We start from the raw sequence: 24,579 nt of genomic DNA on the forward strand, positions 1-24,579 counted from the left end.
AAGAGAGACAGTATTACATTTAGCAGGGTGAATTTCAGCATCATTAATTATTAACCCCATATGACTCACACTATGTTCTTTGTGCGCCAGTTTAATACCCACACATGATTTTCCGAGAACATAGAAATATTTCAGCGCCAAACATGAAATATGGAAGAGACGTGTTTTAATGTAGGGCTTCATGTTTACAGTACAACAAAGGGACTTAGTCTGAATCTTGATACTTTAAAGATCTGTCTCACACAAAACAACAGGGGTAATGGCCTGATACTCCAGCAACTGATGTGTGATCTGTGACCTGCAGGATTTGACCATGAGCACCCTGGTAGCTGTGTTAAGGTATGCACACTTTATCAGAGACTCATATACATTACATAGTTTAGGCTATATTTGTAACACATTTCTATTGTTAGGGTAAATATTCGGACTGACGATAGACTCTGCTTGTTCTTATGACACTACTTCTGATGGATGTGGACTTCACTCTGTGCTGTGGATGATGACCATATTAGCATATATGACAATTTTAACATACGCTTATAGAGGGGAGAGATGGTCTGCCCTGAAATACAGCATCAGGGGCCAGGACTGTATCCTGACAAAACAGACAACTCAGTTTGTGTCTGTATGTGTTTGTGTCTTTGTGAGTGTGTGTTCCTATATGTGCCTGCGTGCGTCTGTGATGGAGTTTGTTTCACATTTCCCAAGCAGCTAGGGGAATGGAAATAATTAATATTAACTATCAGGTTGTTGAGAAGGAGTTTGGGTTTCCTTCAAGGATAATTCCTCATTGTGATAGATGTTATTTCTATATATGTAGTGGTGGCAAAGCAGCTTTTCACAGAGATGAGGTGTTCAGGTTAGATGTGAACAGGGTGCATTTTGTTGATTAGAATGTGGAGAGTGCAGTGAGGAATGCTGTAAATCTTTCCAACATGTAACTTGAAAAAAGACAACTCTTAGTCTTTTACATGCTAATTTATTCATTGGGCACGATCTTACTAAAACAATAGAGTCTGCTCTGGGCGGATGAGCGGGGTTAACATATATGAATATGGGAGTTTGTAGCGCCGGGAATGACACCGCTATATAACGGGACTCTGTTTTTGGTTAATGCCGTTGGCGGCACGGTGGCGCAATGGTTAGCTCTGCTGCCTCACGGCGCTGAGGTCCCAGATTTGATCCCGGCCCTGGGTCACTGTCCGTGTGGAGTTTGCCCATTCTCCCCGTGTCTGCGTGGGTCTCACCCCCCACAACCCAAAGATGTGCAGGGTAGGTTAATTGGCCAATTATTGGATACCCTAAATTTATGAAAAACAAAAATGATTTTTTTAGTGTCCCAGCAGGGACCCCCACCACCACCCCCCCCCCCCACCCCGACGCAACCCCTCCCCCCCCCCCGATATTTCAACCTCCTAATGTTTCGACCCCTTGACGCAACCCTCGGACCCCCACCCCCATGCAACACCGCAACTCATCTCTAGGGGGGTCATTGAGCCCCCTGCACCCCACCTGATATGTGCTGGGGACCCACAGTCCAGATTCCAGAACACCTACCAGTGCCACTCGGGCACCTGAGCAGTGCCCCCAGGGTGGTGCCCAGAGCCTGACCACCCGGGGGCCTCTGAACGCCTGGGCCACTCTCCCAGGTACGGTTCCGCCTGGTCCTCGGGTGGGGGGCCAGTATTGAACGTTACTCGGCTGGGGTCTCCTCAGTGAGGCCGGTAGTTGCCGGGGGGCGGGGGGGGGGGGGGGGGGGGGGGGTGAGGTTATATCCAGTGCGAGCATTTTGATCACCTCTCCAAAACTGCGTGATAGCGAGTAGATAGGGGCTGGTTTAGCTCACTCGGTTAAATTGCTGGCTTTTAAAGCAGACCAAGGCAGGCCAGCAGCACGGTTCGATTCCCGTACCAGCCTCCCCGGACAGGCGCTGGAATGTGGCGACTAGGGGCTTTTCACAGTAACTTCATTGAAGCCTACTCGTGACAATAAGCGATTTTCATTTTTCAGATTCTCGAGTTGCAGGTTGTGATGATTTCATTACTGCTGAAATCAATGTGCTCAGAAATAGGTACACAAACACTAATTTGTTCTATGCAAAAAGAAGCAAATGTTTTTCTTTATTTCAGTTCTCACTGCTTTCAATTCTTAATTTGCACATAATACCTATAACCATCAGTGAAGCAGCAACCAACACACAACAAATATTAAAGTACACTTATCAAACCCCTAAGTTTATACAGTTTTAGGATGAATAATCACAGTGACATTTTTATGAAGACAATCACAAAGGAACTCAGAAAGCATAGGATGAGAGTTTTCCCCAAATCTGTTCGATCACTCAAGATGCTTCTTGAACAGTGAATAGGATTCTGTCACATGGCCATTGTGTACGCAATCATTATTCTGCACTTTTCAACAAATAGATCATTGCACAAACTGAAGCTATTGTTAAATTTTGAACAAGGCATTCTGGTTTAAATCACATTAACTCCGAATTTCAGTGATGGATTAAATTCTAAAATCCCTTTGAGCTACAGGTAATTGACTTGCTGTATCTCAACTCAAAGCCATCTTGAGTTTATTATGGACTTATTCAGCTTTAGTAAACCAGAGCTATTAAAGATTAAATTAAGGCACATTGTACATGCAATGTTACCTAGCCCTTTCACCTAGTCCCAGGCATTACATCCAAGGCTCTTCAATCCTGGTTTTGAAAAGGGCTTCCCGAAAATGACAGATGACGTGATGAATACTGCTATAGTACGGTCTGTGCCGAGACTGCACGTTCTACCCATGGGTTTCCTCCGGGTGCTCCGGTTTCCTCCCACAGGTCCCAAAAGACGTGCTGTTAGGTGAATTGGACATTCTGAATTCTCCCTCTGTGTACCCGAACAGGCGCCGGAGTGTGGCGACTAGGGGCTTTTCACAGTAACTTCATTGCAGTGTTAATGTCAGCCGACTAATGATAATAAAGATTATTAGTATAAAAAATTCTGCAGAGGAGTTTATAATGAAACGGCATTGATCTGAAATTGTTACCTGTTTCTTTCTCCATAGATGCTGTCAAACCTGCTGTGTATTTACAGCATTGTGTTACTGGTTGTGGTAATATGTAACATTGTAATATGTTACAATGTAATATGTAACATTGCCCAGTAGTTTGCTACTCATTGCAATGGAATAATATTGTTGAGTTTTGTTGCACGAGGGGTTAAAGACCCACGTGACTGGAGGAGGTATTGGTAAATTCTGAAATCTCTTCTGTAACTTAAATACAGCAAAGTCCTGCCATTCGTAGGGGTTGCTTTCCCGAGGAATTTTGTAAATGCCGAAGTCGCGAACTGTAAACATAGCTTTTCAATGAGGATTAACTAGATAGGTTCCAGCAATGCCAGGGCAACATTAGTTTGTGCAGGCATTGTGCAGCAAATTATGACAGACAGGGGGAGCCTCTGAGCAAGACAAGACATTTAAAAACAGCTCATCCTCATTCAAGAACAAAATGAATGACCTCAAAGGTGGCAGACAAAATCGGCCAACATTTCAAAATTGAACATGGCCGTTATTTCAGCTCTGGATGGAGAGATTCGTACACATCCAGGTGAATCTCTCCATTCAGGCTGCCCTTCAACTGCAACCATTCCAGGCACTGTGTCACATCCCTGGAGGAAAGGTGATAAAAAAAAAACCATTAAAAGTTCATGGCCAGGGCTAATGGGAGGAATCGGCTCACAGAAACTTTGACGCCATCTCTCTGTTAAAACGTGCCGAGGTCCCTGGTCCATCATGGCTGCACCTCCTCGGGGAAAGGTGCGAGGGGGGAAAGAAAATGCGGATAGGTGGACAATCGCTCATGCGATGGGCCATGTGGTGTTTAGCACACACGGCTAAGTGAAGACACAAACAAGGAAGTGGTAAAAGTCAGGACTTTACTGTAAGTAAAGCACCCAGTAGAACTGCAATTATTTAATGTGTTACTGCTTGAAATTAAAAGGGGATGTTTTTATTCTGTTTCAAAGCATGTAATGTATCAAATACACTCCTTTTGGAAAATGAAAACCACCCATGTTCCTTTGGTGATCAGGAGCCAAGACATGTTCTGTAATTGAAGTTCTTTTAAGCTTGTGCAGTCAGGTGCAGTACACAGGTACTCAGCCTGGAGAGATGCAGTGTGTGACGGAGACTGCACACGATAGTTTTAATCCTGCTTCACACCAGATTTTGCCCATCACAGTTGTGGAAGAGCTCTGGTTGTGTTAATGGGCACCAATACCAAGAGATATATGATGACCTGGATTACAATGACGCATCCTCCAAGCCATCATACAGAGGTCGGAATTCTCCAGCCGAGGGGAAGCTTCAATGGGACATCCCATTGACAGGCGGCAGGAAGAGAGAATCCAGCCAAGTGTCTTCTACATGTCATCATTGAGAACCTCCATTTGCTACTGTGGAAGAAGAGTTATGGAGAGTGCAGCTATGTATTTCATGGCCCCAGCAAATATACGTCCGAAATTCATTTGAGACTATTAGTTAAATGATGCATGGTTTTCCTCGCATGTGGAATAAAATTTAGTTTATGGGTGGGATTCTCCACCCTCCCAGTCCTGTATTCCTCGGCAGCCGGAGACTCCGTGCTGTTTGCTGGTGGTGAGGTCTCTGCTCCCACCGCTGTCAATGGGCCCCCCGCACTCACCGGCGGCACAGAGAACCCCGGCACCAATGAACGGCTGGGAAATTCCGGCCTACATTTCTCCACTCTGTGTAACTTTATATTTGGCAACTTTTTTTTAAAAAAGCACATGGATAAATATGGGGCCGACCCAAAGTAAATGGTGCGGAATACTGTCTCAGTGCACAGACAAGATAGAGAAAATAGATGGTCACACGTCGAGTTCTGTTTTTAAAAAAATGTCAATGAGCAAGACGTCTGATTGAGGCAAAACAATGGCAGTTTTGTACCCCTGAAGAATTGTGATGTCAATTCAGAAGACTGTGTGAACTGCCCACAAAATCGTGAAAATTTCGAGAGAAAGAACGATTCAAAACGAGGGGCAAAAATAAAGTTTCAGAGGAACCACCTTTACAACAAAAAAACAGAGTCAAGGAGAACATAAGAACTAGGAGCAGGAGTAGACCATCTGGCCCCTCGAGCCTGCTCCTTTCCCCTTATTTAGTAAAGCTCCTGGTATCCACTATGTAGGAGAAACCCGATCCAAGCTCTAAAGGTCTTTCATAATTAGAAGAAATCATGTTGTAATTTTATTATATTTTACCAGTGGCCTTGCTCCCAAACAATGCAAAATCTGCTGTTTTCAAGCTTTAGAAATGATTTTTGTTTGTTACAGTACGACAGCAGCGACTGATACATCTCCGGCAAAATGTTCAGAACGAGTGTGACGAGGTACAAAATCTTGGGGTGCCGTGTTTTCCCCAGGGAGCTGAGACGTGGAGAAGGGTATGAGAAATGTAAAAAGGGCTGAATTTTCAATGGCCATGGGGGTGAGTTCAGGAGCGGCTGGCTCCTACAAGGCAACTGGCCAATCACACACTCGGAAGGTGTCAATGATTCCTGACACCTCATTGGTGCAATGCGATTATCAAAAGAAGAGAAGGGTGGGAGGGAGAGTTAGATGGCAACATAATCACCTCTGATTAATTGTTGGTGAGCCTTTTTGTAGAACTCGGTAGGAGATGGGGGAAAAAAGTTTGCAATTTACAAATGGGCAGCATGGAGGATCCAAGCTATCTTCAACATTTGAGCAAAGCTCTCTGGAATGCAGAATCAGTAGCCGTCAGAACTGCAGTATAAAGAGAAGACTGAAACTTGGTTCTTCAAGTTGTGACGCAGAAATGCCTCATGAGCGGTGAGGCTCGATTTTGTGAGGCGAGACTGGACTCTTGCGAGGAACGTGAGGCTGCTGGCCTTCAGTGGGCACCTCAGATAGGAGGAAGAGCTCTCCTGCCTGCCAGTCTCAATTAGGAGCTCAAGGGAGGCATCAGAAAATGTGGGGTTGCCTGGAGACAGCTGTCCAGTCCTCTGCTCATCCACTTGTTAAAGCAATGACAAGTCTCATTGTAGCTGCTGTTTGCCTTTTAGATTATCGCTCCGTGCCCAGCGTCCGTCTCCTGCCCACACACTCATTTGGTGCCAAACTTGCCGCGGGGGCAATTAATGGCTGTTGCTTTGAGAATTGCATTGCATCATTGACGAGGTGGGGAGTCGGGATCAGGAATGTGCTGCACTTTGGTATTGGAAATTCAGCCCAACGGGTTGGAAATATGTTCTGGTCTGGGCACCTTAAGGTGTGATTCATGCTTTATGCAAGACATCAGTAGTAAGTTCTGAGATATAATATATGAACACATAAAATTAATCAACAAGCGGCATTTGGATCGCAACAAGCTGTCTTCCATATTGACCAAATCCAATATAAAGATGGGCATTGATCAATTTCATTTAGAAGGCCATTATTTTTTACTGGTTTAACAAAACACCCTTACACAGATTTCTGTCGCTAAAATGTTTTGCCATAAAATAAGAAAATGCTCATTAATGAGTTATACCCAAATAGATATCATAAAATGACATGTCGCTCTGTTAATTTCCACTGTAACAGCATCAGTGCAGTTTCAAACTGCACCAATGGCTCTAATGCAGGAATATGCAAGTGAGCAAGTCGGGACAAAGCTTGCCTTGCCCTGCACACCAGCCTGACAAAATCGTTACAAATTTCATACAATTTGTTACACCACCATTGCAAACTTAATGTTAAAAAAAAATCGAAATCTTATGAAAATTTTGGAAACGGGACATTAGTTTCAGATGAGCTGTCGAAAGATATTTCATGAAGAAAGAAATTGCACAATACTTATTCTTGTCTATTGTTCGGTTCATTAACAGTGTCAAGGAACTGTCCACCGGGCCCAAATTTCGAAAGGACGCCCTGGTTCTGGTCAACAGAGGAATGGATCCTGAGCAGTGTGGGTGCCAGTGAAGACTGGCATTGTTAGCCAATAATATGTGGAACCCCCCTCCCTGCCCCCATTGCTTTCTAACCATAGCTTAGATATGGCTAGTGCTGATATTAACAGAGCAGAGCTTCACACGACCTCACATGATATTCTTCTGTCCGCTATTTGGATAGAGCCAATAACCCATTTATTTCAGTGGACAAATGAACATCTATGTGCTGCAGAGCACAAGTAAAAAGGGGAAATTTGATTTTGGTGACATCACAGATCTGCAAAAGCAGATTGGGAGCACGTTTTGCACCTTGTCAGATATTCTCTTCAGTCAATGATTTCAGGTGAGGCGCCGCTCAGCTGATACATTTTCACCCGTTTTGTGTTATTGACAAAGTCCAATTTCACCGCCATCACCTCCATTAACCTCAACAGTCGTCTTGGTGCCTGCAATAGATTTGGCTGATTCTAGATGCTAATGAGTGGGTCAAATGACTTGTCCACAGTGAACCCGGTATCAACATTTCATCCTTTACTGTGAGTGACAGTTTTTTTTAAAAACAAAAAAAAAAAATCAGATCATATTCTCAGAATGAAAAAAACCGTCTGCCGTTGCTCGAGAATCCCACTCAGGTCCAATCCGATTTGGTAGTCCCCGTCGGTCACTGTCGGTCATCGCTCTGAAGTTGTTCTGCACAAAATGAGCCCTTTCAGTGTACAGGGTGGACAGTATGCTGTGACAAAGGGAGTGAGCTGCTTGCCAAAAAGCTCTTGTGCTGCTTGTATTTGTTGCTAAGCTGTATTCACAGTGCTGATTTCCCGTGCCTGAAGGAACACTGAAACCACTCGACAAACTCCAGAGTTCTGCGCGCAATGTCCTTGTCTAAGAGACCTGCACATCTCCGCTCTCGTGTTTGGTTCTCCTCAGGTTACCTTTCATCTTGACAAATTCCGGTGCATTCTCCTGCTTCCCTTCAGCCTCCAGCTTCTCCTGCTCAATCTAAAATCACATTAAACAGTCAGCCACACAGCTACAGTCCACATCGCACCGCGACCTCTGAAGCAGAACTCTTATCAGAACTCCCGCAAACTTAGTGGTTCTTCTGAAAGATTTTCCAACAACAACTTACATTCATAACACATCTTTAATATAGTTAAATATCCCAATTGTGATGAATGTAGACATTGGTGTATATATCATGGCGTGCCACATTTCTACCTCACCCCGCCGGCGGGATACTCCATTCCGCCGGCCGCTAAACGGGGCTTCCAATTGTGGGGCAGCTCCACACCATCGGGAAACTCTCCGGCTGCTGGCAAAACGGAGCATCTCACCGGCGGTGAATCCTGTCCATTGTTTTTAATATCTGTAGCAGTAATGTCTTTAAAAGCCTGGGTTAAGGTATATATTTGTTGCAGTAATATTATTAAATAACCCAGGTCAAGGTATCCAGACCCTGTGTCTGCTAAAGCTGTAATTAAGAAATCATAAAAAGTGAGTTGACCATGGTTTCTAACCATTTACTTAAAGAGATAATGAGATCATGATTTGATTGCTGGAGATTCCCTGGACTGTGGATGATTTATGAGAAAGTGGTGTTTAGTCCCAGCTAAGCAGGTCATGGAACGTGGTGAGATACAGATAGGGGGAGCTAGGTTTGTGTGTAGTTTTGCAGTCTGATATAGGATTTTAAGTTGAACAGCAGTTTAGCAAAATGCTACTCTGATGAACATAAGTGTCCTGGATCTGCTTTTGAAAGGAATTCTCTCCATAGTCCCTACACAGATGGGCAAGTAATCTGTTTGTTAACTTTATTTATAAGTGGCATTTGAACTGTATTGGGTTGCTTAATTGGAGTTGGTAGCAGGTATAGTATAGATTGCAAGTTCATGTTTTTCCTTTTGTTTCAGAACTACTGAACTGATAATTGTAAAGCTATTTCTCTTATGTTAATCTGGCTATTTCTGTGTTCAAATTAAAGTTTGTTTTATCATAAAAGGTACCTTGTGGTCAGAGTCATCACTCCTGGGGTGATGTCTCCTTTCCTCACAGTTTCACACATTTAAACACAATTGTTTTGGGTTCTTGTCCAGTATCCTGACAAATGTTGGTGCCTGGTTCCGGTATCTTAACGCAATGCAGGTGCATTTTCGCCCAAACCTTTGATACCAATCCAGATAAGGAGATATTAGGGACAGGTGACTAAAAGCTTGGCCAAGGAAGTAGGATTTAAGGAGCATCATGAAGAGGAGAAAATGGTGGAGAGGTTGCGTGATTTAGGGAAAGAATTCCAGAGCTTAGGGCCCAGGCAAGGTCACCATTCGAGGAGTGGTTCAAATTGATGATGTGGAAGAGACCAGAATTGGAGATTTCAAAGGGTCGTCGGTCATTCTCAGCAACGTTCTCAATGAGGTTTCAATTGCACATCAGAGGGATCATAACTTAATGGGAGGCACAGTGGCACAATAGTTAGCACTGCTGCCTCACAGTACCAGGGACCCAATTCCGGCCTCGGGTGACTGTGTGGAGACTGCACGTTCTCCTCGTGTCTGCGTGGGTTTCCTCCGGCTGCTCCGGTTTCCTCCCACAGTCCAAAGATGTGCAGGTTAGGTGGATTGGCCATGCTAAATTGCCCCTTATTGTCTCAAAGGTTGGGTGCGGATACTGGGTTACAGGGATAGGGTGGGTTGTGGGCCTAGGTAGGGAGTTTTTTGAAAGAAGGTAGGTGGAGACACGATGGGCCGAGTGGCCTCCCTCTGCACTGTAGTGATTCTACGATTCTAAGACCTGAACATTGGAAGTGATAGGTTAATAATTCAGATGGGTCTTTTAATTCCCAGTTCTCATGAAGGATCCAAAAAGGAACCATTAGCCTAACTTATTCTTCCAGCTACTGGCTAACCTGCCAGATTTTGCAGATTTTATTCCATATTCACCACATTCCCAATTTCCTTTCAAACTGATTTAAAGAAAAGTTAAAGTGGTTTTACAGATATGTGAATTAGGAGCAGAAGTAGGCCACTCGGCCCCTCGATCCTACTCCGCCACTCAATAAGATCATGGCTGATCTGATGTAACCTCAAATTAACATTCCTGACTACCCCAATAACCTTTCACCCCCTTGCTCATCAAGAATCTATCCACTTCTGCCTTAAGGATATTCAAAGACTCTGCCACCTTTCGAGGAAGAGAGCTCCTAAGTCTCAAGACCCTCTGAGAGAAAATAAAAATCCTCATCTTCAAAGGGCGATGCCTTATTTTTAAATAGTGGTCCCTTGTTCTAGAATCTCCCACAAGAGGAAACATATTCTCCACATCCACCCTGTCAATACCCCTCAGGAGCTTAAAGGTTTCAATCAAGTCATCTCTTACTCTTCTAAGCTCTATTGGACAAGTTTAAGCTCTCCAACGCATCCTCATTACCTTCCCCTTCCTGGTCCAACGCATCCTCATTACCTTCCCCTTCCTGGTATTATTCTAGTAAACTTTCTCTGAACTTCTTTTAATGGATTTACATCGCTCCTTAAATGAGGAGACCAATACTTTACTCAATACCGCAGATGTGGTCTCACCAATGTCCCATATAACAGAAGCGTAACCTCTCTACTTTTGTATTCAATTGCCCTCGTAATAAATGATAGCATTCTATCAGCGTTCCTAATTACTTGCTGTACCCGCAGACTGACCCTTTGTGATTCATGGACTAAGACCCCCAGATCCTTCTGCATTTCAGACCTGGATTAATTTCACAAAACGGTGAATTCTCTGCCGGCGAGATTCTCCATTTTGCTGGCAGCGCACCCCCCCACTGCAGGTTTCCTGGCAGTGTTGTTTGGGGGGGGGGGGGGTGTTACAATGGGAAATCCCATTGCCAGTGGCGGGAATGGAGAATCCCGCTGCCAACAACAGCGCGCCATCGGAAACACGTGGCTGGGGGATGGGAGAATCCAGGCTTTATGCAAACTTGGGTGATAAATTTCCATCAGGGTTAATCTCAAAATTTCTGCCCCCTACCATTTGGCTTTTACAAGGTCCACTCATCTTATCAACGAAGGTTCCGCCGCTGATTTGACAGCAATACCCGCGTTTCCAAAATAATTTGCATTTGTTTTTAATTGTAGAAACGTTTGGAAGGCATTCTTGGCAGGAAGTGAGCTATTGCTACAATGGACGTCATTTTGCCATCGTAAAAAGACAAACGACGCCCCTGGTAGCAACGAGGAAAGCAAATAATTAAGTAATATTTTCCACTTGGCCTGGGAAAGGCAGGATGGATTTGAACTGAAAACAGGTTCAAAATAAAGTGATTCATTCTGTCTTCCCATCCTGAAAATACATGGGAAATCTGTCTTTCAGCATCCTGTTGAAAACTCTAAATATATAGTGAGATACAGAAAGAGCCATCATGAGCTGGGTTTAGCACATTGGCACTGTTACAACTGTAATTAAGTAATTAAGTTTGGAGTGGGATATTGTGATAGGGATGTTTTCCATTATAGGACATATAGCTGATCGTAATGTGGGCTTCGCATCATTAAGGTGGTGCTGTCTATTAAGCTTTTAATTATTATTTTGCCGGCGTTCGCACCTGGTCTAGCCTCTGTTGACGTTTCATTAACTCTTGCTCCAAGTCGGATTTTTTCAGAGCTTCTTCCTCTTTCTTCTGTTTAACGACTTGATCTCTCTTTCTCTGCTCCATCACTCGCTGCAACTCTGGTTTGTTTTGAGGAGCAATGCCCCTGAAAATAAAACAAAATTCCACAAGTTACAGCTGCGGTGCAAAAAAATTAGTAACAATGACTGGAAATGTGCGAATTACAGGCCGGCAGTTAGGGCCACACTTGGTTTAAGGTTACATGGTGGTGGCTGTGTTGTAATATGCCTGTAAGGGATAGCAGCATGACATCACTAGGAGGGAAGTGTGTCATGCAATCTAGTTTTAGCTTCATTTTTACCTTTGGGCAGAGCACACAGACAGCTCTGCTGCGAATGTCTTCAAGCTTTCTACCCACGTATATCTGCTCTCATGTACGTAGCTTAAATAAATGAACCTATAATGTGTTATGAGTGATATCTGGGGCGGGATTCTCCAACCCCCCGGCGTCAATCCCGCCCCCACCGTGTCCCAAATTCTCCGCCCCCCCGAGATTCGGCGGGGGCGGGAATCGCGCCGTGCCGGTCGGCGGGCCCCTGCGGTGGTTGGCGGGCCCCCCGCAGCGATTCTCCGGCACGCGATGGGCCGAAGTCCTGCCGCTGACTAGCTGACTAGCCTCTCCCGCCGACGTGGATCAAACGACCTCTCTTATCTCTCTTACCACCTCTCTTACCGGCGGGATTGGCTCTGACCCCGGGGGTATGCCCCACGGGGCCCACCGATCGGCGGGCGGGCCTCTGCCATGGGGGCACTCTTTTTCTTCCGCCTTCGCGGGCCGGCGAAGGCCTTTTGGCCCCGGCTGGCGTGGCGCCAAAGGCCGTTCACGCCAACCGGCGGAGTGGGAAGTGAGGGCTTGGCCCCTAAAGGTGCGGAGACTTCCACACCTTTGGGGCAGCCCGACGCCGGAGTGGTTTACACCACTCCAACACGCCGGGACCCCCCGCCCCGCCGGGTAGGGGAGAATCCCGGCCCTGATTTATATGATTATAAAAGCCTGACAGGCTATGGTTGCTGAAGTGAATTTAAGCTTTGATGTGCTGGTATGGCCATCATGCCACCTCCCTGGAATAGATGATGTTTTATAATTTGATTGCACCCCATATAAATAGAAATGGAATCATAATTGTAATGATTTGCATAAGCAAGTCTGTATGTTAATGTGGTAGACCTTCAACCAGCAGGTGGCAGTAGAACTGCACCACATGACACTGCAACCTTGAGGAGTCTGGGTGAGGAGTCGATGTGGATAGTTGTGTTTCGTATTAGCCCTCGTATTCTAGCTGTTATGTTTACAGTTCGTTAGTAGTATTAGTATTGTTTTCTACGGTTAGCACGGTTGCTTCACAGCTTCAGGGTCCCAGGTTTGATTCACGGCTTGGATCACTGTCTGTGCGGAGTCTGAACCTTCTCCCCGTGTGTGCGTGGGTTTCCTCCGGGTGCTCCGGTTTCCTCCCACAGTCCAGTGATGTGCAGGTTAGGTGGATTGGACATTCTGAATTCTCCCTCTGTGTACCCGAACAGGCGCCAGAATGTGGCAACTAAGGCCTTTTCAAAGTAACTTCATTGCAATGTTAATGCAAGCCTACTTGTGACAATAAAGATTATTATTATTACCCATGTTATTGTAATTTAATAAATCTTAACTAGTCATGAACTAGACATTCTTTGGTGCTCTGACTCAATCATTGCAACGCACTAGAGCGTAACAATAATCACACAACTGCTAAAAAATTAAATGCAAAATCATCTTGGTTTTGGGGAATTCATAGATCATATAGAATTTACAGTGCAGAAGGAGGTCACTTGGCCCATTGAGTCTGCGCCGGCCCTTGGAAAGAACACCCTACCCAAGCCAACACCTCCACCCCATCCCCTTAACCTAGAAACCCCACCCAAATGTTTTGGACACTATGGGCAATTTATCATGGCCAATCCACCTAACCTGCACACCTTTGGTCTGTGGAGGGAACCGGAGCACCCGGAGGAAACCCACGCACACACGGGGAGGATGTGCAGACTCCGCACAGACAGTGACCCAAGCCTAGAATCGAACCTGGGACCCTGGAGCTGTGAAGCGGTAGTGCTAACCACTGTGCTACCGTGCTGCCTCTATAATTCTTAGGTAAATTTATATTCTGGAATAATCTGCTGCAGATGCCCGGAATTCTCTGGCCATGGGGATTCTCTGTTCCTGTCAGCAGCGTACTCCCGCCCACAGGTTTCCCGGCATCGTGGGGTGGCTTCTTGAACCACAGCAGTCCAAGAGGTGCAGGTGCACCTGCAGTGCTGGTAGGAAAGGACCATTGGGAGGCTACAGATTGTAGTAAATTTAACAGGCTAGTGCAAAAAGGTGGCATTAGATGGGCAAAGTCAGAGATCTTGCATTCCCAACTTTGAACTGCACTTGAAGGGAACACATGCCAGAGAATCAAAGACCTATGCTGTCATCCCATCTCTCACTCTGCCTTCGAATGTGTCTTAATGTCCTTTTCCAGACTTTGTAACGATGAAGTGTTGGAACAAATCATTTGAACAGAAACACATTTAATTAAATAGATTGCTTGCCATTTCACACCCTTTGAACGTAGTAGAGACTAATGGAACTAACCTTACATTTTTGTGGCTTAGGGACTTTGAAATGAAAAACTTGGAAAAACTAGTAACACATTAACCTATTACCTGACTGGAATCAGAACCTAAACTCTTTAACCAGAATGTTCATCCCTGCTGATCAGAGGAACAGACAATAAAACCCAAAGCCCACCCTGAGGGTGCTAACGAATCAATCAAGAAACTCAGACACAAAGGTGCTTCATGTTTAATCACAAGCTGCTGCTCTTCGTTAATGCGAGCCACAGGCCAATGGGATCGGAATTAACAATGCAAAATGCAACTGGGATGCTCAAATTGTATTTCACGTAAGGCAGGGAAGAAACATTTTCCAACACTTTTAAGTAGGGCATTATTTTGCTACAATGTACTTAAACACATTTTTAACAATACATACTATTGCTCAATAAATGTTGCCCGTCAGCAGAATTTTAATTACAAAACTCAAATCTATTTGTCTCAAATTATAAAATGCTTTATCTTCACTGAACAGTTATATTTTTCATATATCTGTCCAGGATGCAGTAAATTTATTGTCCCTCTCAAGTGATCATCTCAAGCACAACAACGCCTATACTTCCTCAGGAAACAAAGGAAATTCAGCATATCCACATTAACCCTTACCAACTTTTACAGATGCACTATAGAAAGCACCCTATCGGGCTGCATCACAGCCTGGTATGGCAACTGCTCGGCCCAGGACCGCAAGGAACTTCAGAGAGTCGTGAACACCGCCCAGTACATCACACATACCTGCCTCCCATCCACTGACTCCATCTACACCTCCCGCTGCCTGGGGAAAGCAGGCAGCATAATCAAGGATCCCTCCCACCCGGCTTACTCACTCTTCCAACTTCTTCCATCGGGCAGGAGATACAGAAGTCTGAGAACACGCACGGACAGACTCAAAAACAGCTTCTTCCCCACTGTCACCAGACTCCTAAATGACCCTCTTATGGACTGACCTCATTAACACTACACCCTGTATGCTTCATCCGATGCCGGTGCTTATGTAGTTACATTGTATATCTTGTGTTGCCCTATTATGTATTTTCTTTTATTCCCTTTTCTTCCCATGTACTTAATGATCTGTTGAGCTGCTCGCAGAAAAATACTTTTCACTGTACCTCGGTACACGTGACAATCAACAAATCCAATCCAATCCAATGTCTCATAAAACCACCAATAATTAATTGATGAAGCTGCCTTGCGTAGGCATTGCTGGCATTCAGACTCTGGGAGGCTGCCATCCATGCGCTGGTTCCTGATGTTTACAGTATTAAACTCCGCTCACTGCTCCAAATGGTACGAGCCCCGAAATTGGAGCTACTTTTATACACTTACTATTTTAATTCAAATTTCAGAATTATTAGCACAGTTATGATGGGCTGAATGGTCTCTTTCTGTGGCACAATTTCTAAGGTAGGAAAGCTAATTCCCAGTGTTTACAGCAGTAAATCTGACCCTTCATTTACGGGGGTCGGTTCATTTATTGATGCTGTAAGGGATCTATTAGCAAAGCTACGGGCGCTGATCTCCCTGTAAAATAAGGCCATTATTAAAGCAGCTAAAATCTCCCCTCTGCTATAAAACACATGGGATAACTGGCTCAACTCTCCTCAAGACTTCACCCTTCTAAACCTGTGCAGATACCCCTCCCACAACAAATGAATAAACACCCCATTGATTCTTCCTACACCTCCCGCTGCCTCAGGAAGGCAGACAGCATTGTCAGAGACCCCTCCCACCCAGGCTTTGCCTTCTTCCAGACCCTTCTATCAGACAGAAGGTACAGAAGTCTGAAGACTCGCACATCCAGACATAGGAACAGCTGCTTCCCCACAGCTACAAGGCTCCTCAACGACTCCCCCTCAGACTGATCTGTTCCCTGTAAGAACACCATTCACGATGCCCTATGCTACTCTTGCTCAAGTATTTGCTTTGTTTGGCCCCTTGTTCCGCACTGTAACCAATCACCGTTTTTCGATGTACCGTTTGTCAATGTACTTTGCCTCCTATGTACGTATTTTGTCTGTTCCCTTGGCCGCAGAAAAATATGTTTCACTGTACTTAGGTACATGTGACAATAAATCAAATCAAATCAAATCCCAGGAAATTCACTCCCGTCGCCTTACAAGTTTCAGGTCCACCTTAGATATTCCCTTGGGTACAGGTGGTGCAGGGCCCTCCTGTAAGTGATCGAAATGTCTTGCAGTCTGGCCCATACTGTCCAATATCAAATGATACAATAATGTAGCCCAAGAATGTAACAATGGAAACTCCTGGCACTTTTATTTGGAAATTGAAACATTGCTGACCTCTCCAGTCCTTCCAGAAGTGGAATGAGAAACACTTAGCAGCATGATGCTAGAAATAAACTAATCTGCTTCCTTTCCAGGTAGTAAGTGAGCTACCGTATATAGTCAAATCTTTTTAAAAATAAATTTAGAGTACCTAATTATTTTTTTCCAATTGAGAGGCAATTCAACGTGGCCAATCCGCCTACCCTGCACATCTTTTTGGGTTGTGGGGGTGAGACCCACGCGGACACGGGGAGAATGTGCAAACTCCACACAGACAGTGACCCGGGGAAAATAGTCAAATCTAATCGCACTTAACTTCCTCAACCTCATTCCTGGCATCAGCAATAAGCCCTGTGGCCTGTCCCCTAGACAAGCTGATTTACTTGTTTTACTTTCTGATTCAGCTGACTTCTCACAGTAACACTGACATGGTGCATTTCAACTTCCTGCTGCGGAGTCCCAGATCAGCAACTTCCCCTCCCTTGTGGGCTGCTTGCTCGCTGCATGTTCTCAGTCTATCCCTCCATCCTGTCTCTCTGTTCCCAGCCAGTGGGAGCGCACAGTCTCAGGTTTCGTCTGTCACTGAGCGATTTACCAGTCAACCTGCCAATCAAATCATCTCTCTCTCATTCCCCCTGGGGTACACATTTGAGGAAAACATTTGCTTCTATTCCCAACTGTGATTGGGGTGGTGGGGGAGGTAATTCTGAATAATAGTTCGTGTGAGACACAAATGGCCCTCATTGAATCACTTCGACAATAAGCTGTGACATTTTGTAAATGGGCCCATCTGGATCTGACATCCATCTTCGATACGGTGCAGCTTTTTAAACAAACTTGTCGGAATTCTGTTTATTTTTTAAAAATTGACTTACTACCTTTCAATAAAATGTTAAAAATTCAAGATGCATGCATTGCAACCATAGAAATTATTGGATTGCTCTTTGTCGTTGTTGCCTGGTCTGAGATTCGAGGGGGAAATCCCAGAGGGAAGATTGCGTGACCACTAGTCAAACCTTCCACTAAATGAATCAGGGTAAAATTAAGTGAGATCAGGAACAGGGCATGATTCATTTCAACAGGAGGTTCATTGCTGTGTTTTAGCCAAACAATACTTAACACCCGTCCATTTGAAAACTAGAATGACCTTTAAGTTAAACTCGTCTCCATAGAAATGAAGTGCAACTCATTTCTTTAGGTTGAAGCCAAAAGGGGAGACTCACCTCTCACTGCCACCATGTCATATTGCTTAAGTGGCCAATTAAGGGTGACTGCACGACCCCGCAGGCATACCTACATCAGGACAGCCCACAGCCAGTTAAATCCAGGTGGCCTACAGCGGACTCAGGAGGGGATGTCTTTGATGGGAACTCCAACAAAACTAACCAAAAACACAAAATGGGAACGATATATGGGAAGGTTCCTCTCTGACCCCCTCAAGGGGATTGAAACCAGTTCTGGCTATCAGGTAACAGTGGGTTTCGATGCATTTGGAGACAGGCTTCAGAGGAACATGGGAGTGGTACTAGGCCATCTGCTGTGAAGGTGCTATTGAACAGAGCAATGGCCCATGGGAGTGACATCTCAGCTGGGGTCACAGGAACAAACAGGTGGATCACACATTGTTGATAAATCCCTGCTTGCAGCTCCCTCTTGGGAAAGAGGGTGCTCCCTCTGGAAAAGAGGGAGACAGGAGAAGCCGTGGAACAAGCTGGTACTTGTATCTGGAAGCAGACAGCCTATTCCTGGCACCTGGGTAAAAGCGTCTGGCTTTGCCAGAAGATGAGGTAAGTTCCGTCTGAATCACAAGCTGTTACCACACTCACTCTTCCACATTGGTCTAGTCAAGCTGAAACAGGACAGTGTAATAGTTCACACAGGCCAAAATCTCCTGCTCTATACTTAGATTAGCAAATGAGAAAATATATATGCTGATGTGCACAATAGTTAAACAAATCAACTGGAACAAATTTGCAATATTAAAATGGAAAATTCCACCTATTTTTGCAGTAACAAAATTAGGATTCACCAACTTAGGAAGTTTGCTTCATTTATTTTCCAATTCCAGAGTCTCATTTTGCTGAGGCTGGTTCAGTCCGATGAATGAATAATTCCTGGAGCTAAGTGGTTTTTCTGCGTCAGTTCCACACTGGGCAATATATTCACCCATCAGGATGGCTTCTCCAGTGCCTCCAATCACCGTCTAGATCAGGTTTCAGAGCGGGTTGGCTTGCACTAGTTGCTGGAGCCTCCCCCCAAACCAGGAAGAATTCCCTTTCACCTGACAGGAATGGCCTGTAGGTCGGAAGTGTGTGCATTTTTGAGCCACTGACACACACCAATGGGATAAATGGGGAGATAGACACGACAACAACTTGCATTTATATAGCACCTAGGGTGGGATTATCCAGCCTACCCTGGGAAGACGGTCCCGCCAATGTGCAGCAGGGTAGCATGGTGGTTAGCATAAATGCTTCACAGCTCCAGGGTCCCAGGTTCAATTCCCGGCTGGGTCACTGTCTGTGTGGAGTCTGCACGTCCTCCCCGTGTGTGCGTGGGTTTCCTCCGGGTGCTCCGGTTTCCTCCCACAGTCCAAAGATGTGTGGGTTAGGTGGATTGGCCATGCTAAATTGCCCGTAGTGTCCTAATAAAAGTAAGGTTAAGGGGGGGGTTGTTGGGTTACGGGTATAGGGTGGATACGTGGGTTTGAGTAGGGTGATCATGGCTCGGCACAACATTGAGGACCGAAGGGCCTGTTCTGTGCTGTACTGTTCTATGTTCTATGTTTTGAATGGCATGCCCGCCCAGCCACCGGGGAACCCTCCCCCGCAGGGGGGCCTTTGGTGGGACCGGATCATCCTGCCCAGTGTTTTAAGGAGCATCGCAAAGGAGGCTCAAGGCTGAGGGAGGGAATTTGAGTTATGGTACAATTCCAATTTTGATCTACCTTTTCTGGTTTATTATCAGCTCCCTGTGCAGGTCCTGGTGATTTTTAGATGTTTTCACTGGATTGATCAGCTTCTTGGGTTTAATGAGTTCTGCACCATCTTCGTCATCGATATAGTCTGGTTCAGCCATTGTGCCTCGCCCAAAATCCTGCACCTCAGCTTCCAACTCCAGCTTTTCACTTTCTGTAAAATATAATCCAAATAAAAATTGATTCAAACGTGAATAATTCCGAGGTGATTTTACTATATTTGAATGGCTCACAGCACATGGCAATTTTGTTTCCTCCAGCTGATAAATTTACATAAAATTCCTTTGACTTCTATTTTAACACCATTGTTAACTGGTTTATTGGAAAGATATGCCATTGCGGATAACTAATCCCTGAAGGCCCATTTCCCTTGTGCAATGCAAAAATGGAGGTTAAAATGCCTCCGTGCTACTCGCTTCCAAACCACGGTGTCTCCAAATGGAGAGCTACCTGGTGGGCGGGAGGTGATTGGAAGATGACTTGCCTGGGTTAAGTTGTTTTGCCTCCTAATGAAAAGGAGATACAGAGACAGATTCAGCCATAAGCAAAATTGGAAAATATGCGGATAAACAATAAATGAAAATAGTTATTTTCAATAGGCTCACCCCCCCATCCACCCAACAACATTCCGGTACCAGCACTGTTTGTTGTTATTGGTAGTGAGTACACCATTGGAAAGTCAAAATCCCCTTATCGCACCTATGTAACATGGGATTCTTCCATTCACTGATTCCTATGAAAATCTTGCCCAGAGACTGCAACCTGTATGTGGGATATGAACTGGATTAAGTGAGGCTTGAGATGCACACACTTCTGATCAACAAGGGAGACAAGAGTCATGGGAGCAGGCTGGAAGATAGCGACAATCAGATCGGCCATGATCCTATTGAATGGTGGAGCAGCCTCGAAGGAGTCAAAAAGCCTACGCCTGGTCCTATTTCTGATGTTTTTATGAGCATCAAGGTTGCCTGGACGAGTTTCAGTTTTGGCTCAATGGTTAGCACTCTTGCCTCTGAATCAGTCGGCTATGGATTCAAATCCCATTCCAGGGGCTTGGGCACAAAATCCAGGCCAATTCTCCAGTGCAGCACTGAATGAAGCCCTTTGCAGAATTGTCTTTACAATGAGACAGGGCTCCGTTGGCCCTCTTGGGTAGATGGGACGATCCCATTGGTGCAGAATAGGGGAGTTACCCCAGTTGCTCGGGCCAATACTTTTCCTTCAATTAACATCAGAGAAACAGATTTTAAGGTCATCGTCACTTTGATATTTGCGGGAAGTTGCGCTGTGCCCTAATCGATCGCTGCATTCCCACATTCCATCGATGACTATCCTTCAACACTTACCTCATTGGCTGTAAAGCACTTTGAGATGCTCTGAGATCATGCAAGGTGCTGAATAAATGCAAGTCTTTAAGGCTTGTACCACAAATTAACTTTCTGTCTTCAAAACTTGTGGAGTAATTGATATGACATTTCTCAAACACTCTAGGCTCAAGTTCCAACTTCTGCAGCAACTTCTAATCAGCCAAGAGAAAATATGTGCACACAGGTTCAATGTCAGGTCAACCAGGGTCACGAGTGGCGTTTTTCTAAATTGCAATTTAGATATCCATGGATGTGTTTGCAATTGGGAATCTGCACCAGACACTTGTGGAAATCAGTCATTTGGGTGAAATTGTGTTGGGCTGGCATTGAGAATTTATCTGTTGCAATGAATTACTTTGGGGTAAAATTTGAAATGAGAATGAACAATGTAGGAGGAAGGAGGAATAGAAAAGGCTTTACTTCAAAGTAAAGAACTTTGTAAAAGAAAAATAAATGAGACCAGGGCAACTCCAGGGGCCAGGGACCCAGCATAATTCAACTACCTTTTTTCCTGAAGTTTCTATAAATTGAGAAAACTTATTCCTGTATGACCTGTGGATTTATTAAAATATGTTATTATAGGGTGAAATTTTAACTCATTAAAAATCCATTCATTTCCAAGATTGGCCCAAAGTTCTTGTAAGATATAGTTCACAGGAAGTTATATGATTACAAGTTATTAATGGTCCATAACTTCCTGGTTCCCCAGTGTTGCATTTATGGGATACCCCAGAGATGCCCTGGGGAATCCCTCCAGGAAGTTCCCACTGAAGGGTTTAGCCGGCAATTGCCCAAAAGTGCTAACTCCCTCTGGCCAATAGTGTTGGGCTGGGAACCACCCTGGTGAGAAGCAATTCAAATCACTAACTACAGAAGGTTCTGCCAGTTTTACCCAGATAGTTACTCCGAAAGAGCTAGAGGAAGAAAATCACTTCTAACTCCCTAATGCTAACCCTAGGATATAAAGAGACAAACCGAGCCTGGCACGGGGCACCCCGCACACACACATCCCCCCAGGGGACCCACCACACCACTCCCACACCTGACCCGAGCCAAACCTCCTACCCCTGCTAACCCTAACACCATTTCGGAATCTCCCACTCTCAAAATCCTGGGGGTTACCGTAAACCAGCCATATACACACGGTGGCTACCAGAGCCGGTCAGAGGCTCGGAAACCTGTAGTCATTTTCCTAACTCCCCAAAGCTTCTTCACTGTCTGTAATGCCAGGCATTTGATGGCAAACTCTTCAATTGCCTGGTTGGTTGTAACACTCAAGAAGCTCAACACCATCCAGGACAAAGTGGCCCACTTGACAGTCACCCCATCCGCCACCTTCAACATTCACTCCATCCACCTACGCACAGGAGCAGCTGTGTCTACCATCTACCAGATGCACTGTAGCACCTTCCAAACCCACTACCATCTCGATGCACAAGGGCAACAGATGCAGGGGGTCACCACCACCTGATATTTCTCCTCCAAGTGACGCACCATCCCTACTTACAAATATATCACTACTGTCCCTTCACACTCGCTGGGTCAAGACCCTGGAACCCTCTCCCTAACAGCACTGCGGGTGTACCTACACCTCAGGGACTGCAGCGGTTCAAGAAGGCAGCTCAGCACCACCTTCTCACAGGCAATTAGGGATGGGCAATAAATGCTGCTCCAGCCAGTGACGCCCACATCCCACAAATGAAAACAAATCATTCTAACACAGGCCAATGACGGAGTGAGAAAGATTCCTGGTGGTTCATGTGGGGGACAGAATGTTGGAGCCTCTGCCTTCACTATTGACTGTTGTTGCAGCCACGTGAACTCCCTGGGAGAACTGTAACACACGAATACCACGGCTACTGATTAATTGTCAATTTCCAAAGAAATGCCACAATACCAACTACCCATCGGCAATCACCTGGAACTCTGTAACAATTCTATCTTTTTTTTAAATTTAGTGTACCCAATTCATTTTTTTTAATTAAGGGGCAATTTAGCACGGCCAATCCACCTACCCTGCACATCTTTGGGTTGTGGGGGCGAAACCCACACAGACACGGGGAGAATGTGCAAACTCCACACAGACAATGACCCAGAGCCGGGATCAAACCTGGGACCTCCGTGGAGTGAGGCAACAGTGCTAACCACTGCGTCACTGCGCTGCCCGACAATTCTATCTTTTTGAAAGCAACTTTACAATAAACTAGAGGCCTCAAAGGTTCTCAAACCCTTTCCACTGCACCTTCAAACCCAGCCATCTGTAATTCACTCTGCACGTTTCTTGCCGCTGTGGACAGTGCTGTAAATCAGACACTCTCATTTCACATTTGGAAAGCTGCAAAGATGTTTTGTTCAAGTTGTCACCCCAGTCAAATGTTCCCAAAACAATTTCCCAAAATAAAAATGAAGTTTCAGCTTTTTCCTGGCCAGGTGTGAAGCTGGCAAACAGATGATTAAAGAAATCAGCTCATTGTGACTTCCTGAAAATGCTTCGGTATGCGTCACAAACTGCCTCGTAACAGTTACAAAGCATTAGAGAGCGTCATCCTCAATATTTTAACCAATTGTTTGATGTCTCTGTGGGAGGATGGCCAATGTTCTCTTTTATTAAAAAAAAGAGCAGGCATATTAGATTGGCTCCTATGGTTTTTTTTCCATTTGTAAAAATTCTTGCATCATAAAGAATGTATGGAATTATCTGGAAATATAATAAACTCACTGAAATTTACTGTAAGGATGTATCTCTGGAAGCTCTGACAGGAAAGTTGGATAATCAGTTTGATTCTTGGCAATTTCCTTCAGGACTATTGGCATCATTTGCCTCACATCAAGTAAAGATGGGAATAGAATTTCCTCTGGACCATTTGGAAAATTTGAGGCGTTTATTGACCGGGAACGCCACTGACTACAGTCCTGCTATTGCAAACCTTTCCAATCCGAAAACTTAAAGAGTCAGAGTCAAACCAGCACAGAGGGGAGGGGGTGGGATCTCTCTTCCAGGGAGGCAGTGTGTTGTGACATCATTATCCCCCACTCCCTCAGCTCGGAATGTTTGCTTTGGGTAATAATCTCCTCGCTCACTATCCTCTCCAATTACATGAACAAGTCGGTGGCTTGATCAGCACACAGGGTTTCACTTATCACCCCGTGCTGTCTGTTAAACGTTTGGAGAAAAGTGGCACAATGTTCAAACTGATTTTGAAAATATATCTAAACCTGGCAGCTATTAGAACAGTTTGACGGAGGTGTTTGTGTGCAGGGAGCTACTTATCAGAAGAGTATTTAAGTAGGTTTATAAATCCCGACTTGTTGGAGTTGGCTACATATAAAGTTAAACACAAGGCAGGGCTCTCGTTTCCGCACAGCATCTCTCGATTCCCTGTACCATGCTTAACCGAAACCACGCCCACACCTTTCACAAATTTATCTCATATCAGAAACAGCCAGAAAGTTGTTGGATTTGTTCCGTTGCCACTTTGAAGACTGTACTTTGAAACTGTTAGCATTTTCAAAATCATTTACTTTTTTCCTCTCCATAACCGTATCGTTTGTTCTCATCGTGGGCTGTTTGCTATCATAGATCTGGCCGCACCGTTGGAAGTGCCATCATTCGGATGGGACATTAAACCGAGGCACCATTTAGCATCGTCGGTGGACAGAAAAGATCCAATGACACTATTTTGAAGAAGAACAAGGAT

General features: G+C 44.9%; 1 protein-coding gene across 3 annotated transcripts in view; it reads right to left on the reverse strand.

Annotated features, from left to right (window-relative positions):
* Window positions 1–2,086: 2,086 nt before the first annotated feature.
* Window positions 2,087–24,579, reverse strand: part of fam107b (family with sequence similarity 107 member B) — a 194,400-nt gene continuing 171,907 nt past the window's right edge. For all 3 annotated transcript variants that reach the window (XM_038811951.1, XM_038811954.1, XM_038811953.1), the window contains 3 exons: window positions 19,485–19,668; window positions 11,559–11,709; window positions 2,087–7,969 (listed from right to left, as the gene is read on the reverse strand). In XM_038811951.1, coding sequence (XP_038667879.1) covers window positions 7,853–7,969; window positions 11,559–11,709; window positions 19,485–19,668 — 452 coding nt within the window. In that variant the 3' untranslated portion in view covers window positions 2,087–7,852. The remainder of the gene's footprint in view (window positions 7,970–11,558; window positions 11,710–19,484; window positions 19,669–24,579) is intronic.

Source organism: Scyliorhinus canicula, chromosome 11 (genome assembly GCF_902713615.1).
Source record: "Scyliorhinus canicula chromosome 11, sScyCan1.1, whole genome shotgun sequence".
Taxonomy (NCBI): domain Eukaryota; kingdom Metazoa; phylum Chordata; class Chondrichthyes; order Carcharhiniformes; family Scyliorhinidae; genus Scyliorhinus; species Scyliorhinus canicula.